Source organism: Hyperolius riggenbachi, chromosome 10 (assembly GCF_040937935.1).
Source record: "Hyperolius riggenbachi isolate aHypRig1 chromosome 10, aHypRig1.pri, whole genome shotgun sequence".
Classification (NCBI taxonomy): Eukaryota; Metazoa; Chordata; class Amphibia; order Anura; family Hyperoliidae; genus Hyperolius; species Hyperolius riggenbachi.
Genome location: NC_090655.1, coordinates 235,638,268 through 235,648,554, shown reverse-complemented (window position 1 = coordinate 235,648,554; position 10,287 = coordinate 235,638,268). Strand labels below are relative to the sequence as shown.

Here is a 10,287-nt window from a genome sequence, read left to right as displayed (position 1 = left end):
TTGGTGCTATGATGTTATACTGAGGAATGGAGATGGGCCTTTCATATGGTGTACAGTATCTCCTCCTCATTTGTTGGTGCTATGATGTTATACTGAGGAATGGGGATGAGCCTTTCATATGGTGTACAGTATCTCCTCCTCATTTGTTGGCACTATGATGTTATACTGAGGAATGGAGATGGACCTTCCATATGGTGTACAGTATCTCCTCCTCATTTGTTGGCACTATGATGTTATACTGGGGAATGGAGATGGACCTTCCATATGGTATACAGTATCTCCTCCTCATTTGTTGGTACTATGATGTTATACTGAGGAATGGAGATGGGCCTTTCATATGGTGTACAGTATCTCCTCCTCATTTGTTGGTGCTATGATGTTATACTGAGGAATGGAGATGGGCCTTTCATATGGTGTACAGTATCTCCTCCTCATTTGTTGGCACTATGATGTTATACTGGGGAATGGAGATGGACCTTCCATATGGTATACAGTATCTCCTCCTCATTTGTTGGTACTATGATGTTATACTGAGGAATGGAGATGGGCCTTTCATATGGTGTACAGTATCTCCTCCTCATTTGTTGGTGCTATGATGTTATACTGAGGAATGGAGATGGGCCTTTCATGTGGAGTACAGTATCTCCTCCTCGTGTGTTGGTGCTATGATGTTATACTGAGGAATGGAGATGGGCCTCTCATATGGTGTACAGTATCTCCTCCTCATTTGTTGGTACTATGATGTTATACTGAGGAATGGAGATGGGCCTTTCATATGGTGTACTGTATCTCCCCCCTCATTGGTTGGTACTATGATGTTATACTGAGGAATGGAGATGGGCCTTTCATATGGTGTACAGTATCCCCTCCTCATTTGTTGGTGCTCTGGTGTTATACTGAGGAATGGAGATGGGCCTTTCATGTGGTGTACAGTATCTTCTCCTTATAAGTTGGTACTATGATGTTATTCTGTGATTACTTACTAGTTCTGATATTGAGAGAACGCTCCTCTTCCTTTATAGTCCACATTATTTCTCCCTCTTCTACAGAATGCTGATCACCGCTCACATATACTTCCTCTTCTTCCTCTTTAACCACAACTTTCACTGTGATGTGTTCGTCCCGCTAAAGACACAAAGTGAGAAGGATGACAAAAAACAGCTTTAGAAAGTGAACAATAATACGCAAAAAGTAAACAAAACACAGTAGTTCTCTCCACATCTGAGTTGCAGACCCTCAGTTCTACCTACCTGATAATGGTGGGGGATCGTGTCATCTTCTTCTGGACAATCCTGGGAATAAAGAGGACCTGTACATCTCTCTGGTGGGTTTATGTTGCAGGATACATCTGTAGGAAACACACGCACTGAATACATTGGGTCTGTACTTGCGAAGAAAGGAAATGTAAACTCCATTGAAATTTATTGATTTACACTGCTAAACATCCAGATTTATCTACAACCTTTTTTTTTAATTGACAAATAACTTTTATTTGTAATGCTCATAGTCATTCCATGTCACCCAGACACTGATCATCACCCCTACACCCTCCTGATGGCACACTTTCAACTTACCAACCTTTCAAAATCAGTCAGAAGTTGATTATTTGGGTAGTTATGGGTAACAGATCATTGACAGATTCTATCAAAGTAATCACATGCCCCAGAAATTGTCATCTTAAAGGGAACCCACGGTGAGAAGGATAAGGAGGTTGCCTTATTTATTATCTTGTAAACAATGCAAGTTGCCTGGCCGTCCCCCCGAATCTGTGTCTCTAATACTTTCAGCCATAGGCCTTGAACAAGCATGCAGGTCAGGTGCTCTGACTCAGGTCTGCCTGGATTACCTGCATGCTTGCTTCAGGGTTGTGACTCAAACACTACTGATCCCAGAAAGATCAACAGGGACCGCAGACAACTGGTATTATTTAAAAGAAAATAAATTGACAGCCTCCACATCGCTCTCACCTCGGGTTCACTTTAAGCCATCAACTTAAAGGGGAACTGAAGTAAGAGGTATCGGAGGCTGTCATATTTATTTCCTTTTAATCAATACCAGTTGCCTGGCAGCCCTGCTGGTCTATTTCTCTGCAGTAGTATCTGAATAACACCAGAAACAAGCATGCAGCTAGTCTTGTCAGATCTGACTTTAAAGTCTGAAACACCTGATCTGCTGCATGCTTGTTCAGGGGCTATGGCTAATAGTATTAGAGGCAGATGATCAGCAGGGCTGCCAGGCAACTGGTATTGCTTAAAAGCTTCAGTTCCCCTGTAAGATTTGTCATCCACTTGCCATGCCGAGTGGAAATTCCAATTAGTAAACTACATAGGGGTTGTAATATTCTATTTATGTTTAATGTTGAGGGAACTCCTTTGGGTTCTTCCTCGGAACCCCATCTTGGTTTGCCGCCTTCCAGCAACGCACCAGCAGCAGATCAACATTGGATCCTGGAGATGTACCACAAAGATTTCTATCAAATTTAGGAATAAAATATTACAACCCCCAAAAAGATGGCTTTTATCATAAGCCATTATAAGGGTGCTAATCTGATTGGTTCATTGTTAGGATGATTAAATAGAGTCATAAATCACCGACCCTTCATTACTATGCACTTCACTAAGTCAAGGGATCTACAAAGAGCACCATTACCATGAGTGGTGAGCCTACTGCATTATGAAATGAAGCCTCTGCAGCCTGACTAACAATGTATCCCCCCCCCCAACAGTGACAGCCATATCAGGCTGGTTAATATAACTTAGGGGGACCCAGTGTTTGTGATTGTAAATTTATTTTTTGCAGCTTCTAGGATGCGGTTGACAGGTGAGTGGTTAGGGAGGGGACCGTGTGGGAGATGTGCCTACACGGGGCGTCCCTGTAAACGACGCAATTCACGATTGTGTCCAACCGAAGCCTCCCACCTGAATGCTAATCTATGTAATTCCTGCTAGGTATGGTACAGCAGGCAAAGGGTGTATGACAGTGCACCTAAAAGGGCTGACTAGCGTCTGCTGGCCTGATAGAGGCAGGATATTGCTCTGACTGGAAGTTAGCAATTGTGTTTGTTGCAGTTGGCATTCAGTTTAGAGGTGGTGGGGTGAGTTCCCTGGAGGTGAGAGGTCCAGGGCTTGCCCGCACTTCCCTCTAGGTGTCGCATGGTGGTTTGGGGGCCCCAGTGAGTGAGAGAGACCTGGGGCCCCTGGGCTGTCATGTGGACCAGTGTTTGTGATTTTAAATTTATTTTTTGCAGCTTCTAGGATGCGGTTGACAGGTGAGTGGTTAGGGAGGGGACCGTGTGGGAGATGTGCCTACACGGGGCGTCCCTGTAAACGACGCAATTCACGATTGCGTCCAACCGAAGCCTCCCACCTGAATGCTAATCTATGTAATTCCTGCTAGGTATGGTACAGCAGGCAAAGGGTGTATGACAGTGCACCTGATTGGCTGACTAGCGTCTGCTGGCCTGATAGAGGCAGGATATTGCTCTGACTGGAAGTTAGCAATTGTGTTTGTTGCAGTTGGCATTCAGTTTAGAGGTGGTGGGGTGAGTTCCCTGGAGGTGAGAGGTCCAGGGCTTGCCCGCACTTCCCTCTAGGTGTCGCATGGTGGTTTGGGGGCCCCAGTGAGTGAGAGAGACCTGGGGCCCCTGGGCTGTCATGTGGACCAGTGTTTGTGATTTTAAATTTATTTTTTGCAGCTTCTAGGATGCGGTTGACAGGTGAGTGGTTAGGGAGGGGACCGTGTGGGAGATGTGCCTACACGGGGCGTCCCTGTAAACGACGCTATTCACGATTGCGTCCAACCGAAGCCTCCCACCTGAATGCTAATCTATGTAATTCCTGCTAGGTATGGTACAGCAGGCAAAGGGTGTATGACAGTGCACCTGATTGGCTGACTAGCATCTGCTGGTCTGATAGAGGCAGGATATTGCTCTGACTGGAAGTTAGCAATTGTGTTTGTTGCAGTTGGCATTCAGTTTAGAGGTGGTGGGGTGAGTTCCCTGGAGGTGAGAGGTCCAGGGCTTGCCCGCACTTCCCTCTAGGTGTCGCATGGTGGTTTGGGGGCCCCAGTGAGTGAGAGAGACCTGGGGCCCCTGGGCTGTCATGTGGACCAGTGTTTGTGATTTTAAATTTATTTTTTGCAGCTTCTAGGATGCGGTTGACAGGTGAGTGGTTAGGGAGGGGACCGTGTGGGAGATGTGCCTACACGGGGCGTCCCTGTAAACGACGCTATTCACGATTGCGTCCAACCGAAGCCTGCCACCTGAATGCTAATCTATGTAATTCCTGCTAGGTATGGTACAGCAGGCAAAGGGTGTATGACAGTGCACCTGATTGGCTGACTAGCGTCTGCTGGCCTGATAGAGGCAGGATATTGCTCTGACTGGAAGTTAGCAATTGTGTTTGTTGCAGTTGGCATTCAGTTTAGAGGTGGTGGGGTGAGTTCCCTGGAGGTGAGAGGTCCAGGGCTTGCCCGCACTTCCCTCTAGGTGTCGCATGGTGGTTTGGGGGTCCCAGTGAGTGAGAGAGACCTGGGGCCCCTGGGCTGTCATGTGGACCAGTGTTTGTGATTTTAAATTTATTTTTTGCAGCTTCTAGGATGCGGTTGACAGGTGAGTGGTTAGGGAGGGGACCGTGTGGGAGATGTGCCTACACGGGGCGTCCCTGTAAACGACGCAATTCACGATTGTGTCCAACCGAAGCCTCCCACCTGAATGCTAATCTATGTAATTCCTGCTAGGTATGGTACAGCAGGCAAAGGGTGTATGACAGTGCACCTGATTGGCTGACTAGCGTCTGCTGGCCTGATAGAGGCAGGATATTGCTCTGACTGGAAGTTAGCAATTGTGTTTGTTGCAGTTGGCATTCAGTTTAGAGGTGGTGGGGTGAGTTCCCTGGAGGTGAGAGGTCCAGGGCTTGCCCGCACTTCCCTCTAGGTGTCGCATGGTGGTTTGGGGGCCCCAGTGAGTGAGAGAGACCTGGGGCCCCTGGGCTGTCATGTGGACCAGTGTTTGTGATTTTAAATTTATTTTTTGCAGCTTTTAGGATGCGGTTGACAGGTGAGTGGTTAGGGAGGGGACCGTGTGGGAGATGTGCCTACACGGGGCGTCCCTGTAAACGACGCAATTCACGATTGCGTCCAACCGAAGCCTCCCACCTGAATGCTAATCTATGTAATTCCTGCTAGGTATGGTACAGCAGGCAAAGGGTGTATGACAGTGCACCTGATTGGCTGACTAGCGTCTGCTGGCCTGATAGAGGCAGGATATTGCTCTGACTGGAAGTTAGCAATTGTGTTTGTTGCAGTTGGCATTCAGTTTAGAGGTGGTGGGGTGAGTTCCCTGGAGGTGAGAGGTCCAGGGCTTGCCCGCACTTCCCTCTAGGTGTCGCATGGTGGTTTGGGGGCCCCAGTGAGAGAGAGACCTGGGGCCCCTGGGCTGTCATGTGGACCAGTGTTTGTGATTTTAAATTTATTTTTTGCAGCTTCTAGGATGCGGTTGACAGGTGAGTGGTTAGGGAGGGGACCGCGTGGGAGATGTGCCTACACGGGGCGTCCCTGTAAACGACGCAATTCACGATTGCGTCCAACCGAAGCCTCCCACCTGAATGCTAATCTATGTAATTCCTGCTAGGTATGGTACAGCAGGCAAAGGGTGTATGACAGTGCACCTGATTGGCTGACTAGCGTCTGCTGGCCTGATAGAGGCAGGATATTGCTCTGACTGGAAGTTAGCAATTGTGTTTGTTGCAGTTGGCATTCAGTTTAGAGGTGGTGGGGTGAGTTCCCTGGAGGTGAGAGGTCCAGGGCTTGCCCGCACTTCCCTCTAGGTGTTGCATGGTGGTTTGGGGGCCCCAGTGAGTGAGAGAGACCTGGGGCCCCTGGGCTGTCATGTGGACCAGTGTTTGTGATTTTAAATTTATTTTTTGCAGCTTCTAGGATGCGGTTGACAGGTGAGTGGTTAGGGAGGGGACCGTGTGGGAGATGTGCCTACACGGGGCGTCCCTGTAAACGACGCAATTCACGATTGTGTCCAACCGAAGCCTCCCACCTGAATGCTAATCTATGTAATTCCTGCTAGGTATGGTACAGCAGGCAAAGGGTGTATGACAGTGCACCTGATTGGCTGACTAGCGTCTGCTGGCCTGATAGAGGCAGGATATTGCTCTGACTGGAAGTTAGCAATTGTGTTTGTTGCAGTTGGCATTCAGTTTAGAGGTGGTGGGGTGAGTTCCCTGGAGGTGAGAGGTCCAGGGCTTGCCCGCACTTCCCTCTAGGTGTCGCATGGTGGTTTGGGGGCACCAGTGAGTGAGAGAGACCTGGGGCCCCTGGGCTGTCATGTGGACCAGTGTTTGTGATTTTAAATTTATTTTTTGCAGCTTCTAGGATGCGGTTGACAGGTGAGTGGTTAGGGAGGGGACCGTGTGGGAGATTTGCCTACACGGGGCGTCCCTGTAAACGACGCAATTCACGATTGCGTCCAACCGAAGCCTCCCACCTGAATGCTAATCTATGTAATTCCTGCTAGGTATGGTACAGCAGGCAAAGGGTGTATGACAGTGCACCTGATTGGCTGACTAGCGTCTGCTGGCCTGATAGAGGCAGGATATTGCTCTGACTGGAAGTTAGCAATTGTGTTTGTTGCAGTTGGCATTCAGTTTAGAGGTGGTGGGGTGAGTTCCCTGGAGGTGACAGGTCCAGGGCTTGCCCGCACTTCCCTCTAGGTGTCGCATGGTGGTTTGGGGGCACCAGTGAGTGAGAGAGACCTGGGGCCCCTGGGCTGTCATGTGGACCAGTGTTTGTGATTTTAAATTTATTTTTTGCAGCTTCTAGGATGCGGTTGACAGGTGAGTGGTTAGGGAGGGGACCGTGTGGGCGATGTGCCTACACGGGGCGTCCCTGTAAACGACGCAATTCACGATTGCGTCCGACCGAAGCCTCCCACCTGAATGCTAATCTATGTAATTCCTGCTAGGTATGGTACAGCAGGCAAAGGGTGTATGACAGTGCACCTGATTGGCTGACTAGCGTCTGCTGGCCCGATAGAGGCAGGATATTGCTCTGACTGGAAGTTAGCAATTGTGTTTGTTGCAGTTGGCATTCAGTTTAGAGGTGGTGGGGTGAGTTCCCTGGAGGTGAGAGGTCCAGGGCTTGCCCGCACTTCCCTCTAGGTGTCGCATGGTGGTTTGGGGGTCCCAGTGAGTGAGAGAGACCTGGGGCCCCTGGGCTGTCATGTGGACCAGTGTTTGTGATTTTAAATTTATTTTTTGCAGCTTCTAGGATGCGGTTGACAGGTGAGTGGTTAGGGAGGGGACCGTGTGGGAGATGTGCCTACACGGGGCGTCCCTGTAAACGACGCAATTCACGATTGTGTCCAACCGAAGCCTCCCACCTGAATGCTAATCTATGTAATTCCTGCTAGGTATGGTACAGCAGGCAAAGGGTGTATGACAGTGCACCTGATTGGCTGACTAGCGTCTGCTGGCCTGATAGAGGCAGGATATTGCTCTGACTGGAAGTTAGCAATTGTGTTTGTTGCAGTTGGCATTCAGTTTAGAGGTGGTGGGGTGAGTTCCCTGGAGGTGAGAGGTCCAGGGCTTGCCCGCACTTCCCTCTAGGTGTCGCATGGTGGTTTGGGGGTCCCAGTGAGTGAGAGAGACCTGGGGCCCCTGGGCTGTCATGTGGACCAGTGTTTGTGATTTTAAATTTATTTTTTGCAGCTTCTAGGATGCGGTTGACAGGTGAGTGGTTAGGGAGGGGACCGTGTGGGAGATGTGCCTACACGGGGCGTCCCTGTAAACGACGCAATTCACGATTGCGTCCAACCGAAGCCTCCCACCTGAATGCTAATCTATGTAATTCCTGCTAGGTATGGTACAGCAGGCAAAGGGTGTATGACAGTGCACCTGATTGGCTGACTAGCGTCTGCTGGCCTGATAGAGGCAGGATATTGCTCTGACTGGAAGTTAGCAATTGTGTTTGTTGCAGTTGGCATTCAGTTTAGAGGTGGTGGGGTGAGTTCCCTGGAGGTGAGAGGTCCAGGGCTTGCCCGCACTTCCCTCTAGGTGTCGCATGGAGGTTTGGGGGCCCCAGTGAGAGAGAGACCTGGGGCCCCTGGGCTGTCATGTGGACCAGTGTTTGTGATTTTAAATTTATTTTTTGCAGCTTCTAGGATGCGGTTGACAGGTGAGTGGTTAGGGAGGGGACCGCGTGGGAGATGTGCCTACACGGGGCGTCCCTGTAAACGACGCAATTCACGATTGCGTCCAACCGAAGCCTCCCACCTGAATGCTAATCTATGTAATTCCTGCTAGGTATGGTACAGCAGGCAAAGGGTGTATGACAGTGCACCTGATTGGCTGACTAGCGTCTGCTGGCCTGATAGAGGCAGGATATTGCTCTGACTGGAAGTTAGCAATTGTGTTTGTTGCAGTTGGCATTCAGTTTAGAGGTGGTGGGGTGAGTTCCCTGGAGGTGAGAGGTCCAGGGCTTGCCCGCACTTCCCTCTAGGTGTCGCATGGTGGTTTGGGGGCCCCAGTGAGTGAGAGAGACCTGGGGCCCCTGGGCTGTCATGTGGACCAGTGTTTGTGATTTTAAATTTATTTTTTGCAGCTTCTAGGATGCGGTTGACAGGTGAGTGGTTAGGGAGGGGGCCGTGTGGGAGATGTGCCTACACGGGGCGTCCCTGTAAACGACGCAATTCACGATTGCGTCCAACCGAAGCCTCCCACCTGAATGCTAATCTATGTAATTCCTGCTAGGTATGGTACAGCAGGCAAAGGGTGTATGACAGTGCACCTGATTGGCTGACTAGCGTCTGCTGGCCTGATAGAGGCAGGATATTGCTCTGACTGGAAGTTAGCAATTGTGTTTGTTGCAGTTGGCATTCAGTTTAGAGGTGGTGGGGTGAGTTCCCTGGAGGTGAGAGGTCCAGGGCTTGCCCGCACTTCCCTCTAGGTGTCGCATGGTGGTTTGGGGGCCCCAGTGAGAGAGAGACCTGGGGCCCCTGGGCTGTCATGTGGACCAGTGTTTGTGATTTTAAATTTATTTTTTGCAGCTTCTAGGATGCGGTTGACAGGTGAGTGGTTAGGGAGGGGACCGCGTGGGAGATGTGCCTACACGGGGCGTCCCTGTAAACGACGCAATTCACGATTGCGTCCAACCGAAGCCTCCCACCTGAATGCTAATCTATGTAATTCCTGCTAGGTATGGTACAGCAGGCAAAGGGTGTATGACAGTGCACCTGATTGGCTGACTAGCGTCTGCTGGCCTGATAGAGGCAGGATATTGCTCTGACTGGAAGTTAGCAATTGTGTTTGTTGCAGTTGGCATTCAGTTTAGAGGTGGTGGGGTGAGTTCCCTGGAGGTGAGAGGTCCAGGGCTTGCCCGCACTTCCCTCTAGGTGTTGCATGGTGGTTTGGGGGCCCCAGTGAGTGAGAGAGACCTGGGGCCCCTGGGCTGTCATGTGGACCAGTGTTTGTGATTTTAAATTTATTTTTTGCAGCTTCTAGGATGCGGTTGACAGGTGAGTGGTTAGGGAGGGGACCGTGTGGGAGATGTGCCTACACGGGGCGTCCCTGTAAACGACGCAATTCACGATTGTGTCCAACCGAAGCCTCCCACCTGAATGCTAATCTATGTAATTCCTGCTAGGTATGGTACAGCAGGCAAAGGGTGTATGACAGTGCACCTGATTGGCTGACTAGCGTCTGCTGGCCTGATAGAGGCAGGATATTGCTCTGACTGGAAGTTAGCAATTGTGTTTGTTGCAGTTGGCATTCAGTTTAGAGGTGGTGGGGTGAGTTCCCTGGAGGTGAGAGGTCCAGGGCTTGCCCGCACTTCCCTCTAGGTGTCGCATGGTGGTTTGGGGGCCCCAGTGAGAGAGAGACCTGGGGCCCCTGGGCTGTCATGTGGACCAGTGTTTGTGATTTTAAATTTATTTTTTGCAGCTTCTAGGATGCGGTTGACAGGTGGGTGGTTAGGGAGGGGACCGCGTGGGAGATGTGCCTACACGGGGCGTCCCTGTAAACGACGCAATTCACGATTGCGTCCAACCGAAGCCTCCCACCTGAATGCTAATCTATGTAATTCCTGCTAGGTATGGTACAGCAGGCAAAGGGTGTATGACAGTGCACCTGATTGGCTGACTAGCGTCTGCTGGCCTGATAGAGGCAGGATATTGCTCTGACTGGAAGTTAGCAATTGTGTTTGTTGCAGTTGGCATTCAGTTTAGAGGTGGTGGGGTGAGTTCCCTGGAGGTGAGAGGTCCAGGGCTTGCCCGCACTTCCCTCT

General features: G+C 50.1%; 1 protein-coding gene across 1 annotated transcript in view; it reads right to left on the bottom strand.

Moving 5' to 3' along the window:
- Positions 1-10,287, bottom strand: part of LOC137536943 (zinc finger protein 850-like) — a 66,045-nt gene that overhangs the window by 7,293 nt on the left and 48,465 nt on the right. Inside the window, exons 20-21 of the mRNA XM_068259112.1 lie at positions 1,251-1,348; positions 984-1,125 (exon numbers count right to left, since the gene is read on the bottom strand). Coding sequence (XP_068115213.1) covers positions 984-1,125; positions 1,251-1,348 — 240 coding nt within the window. The remainder of the gene's footprint in view (positions 1-983; positions 1,126-1,250; positions 1,349-10,287) is intronic.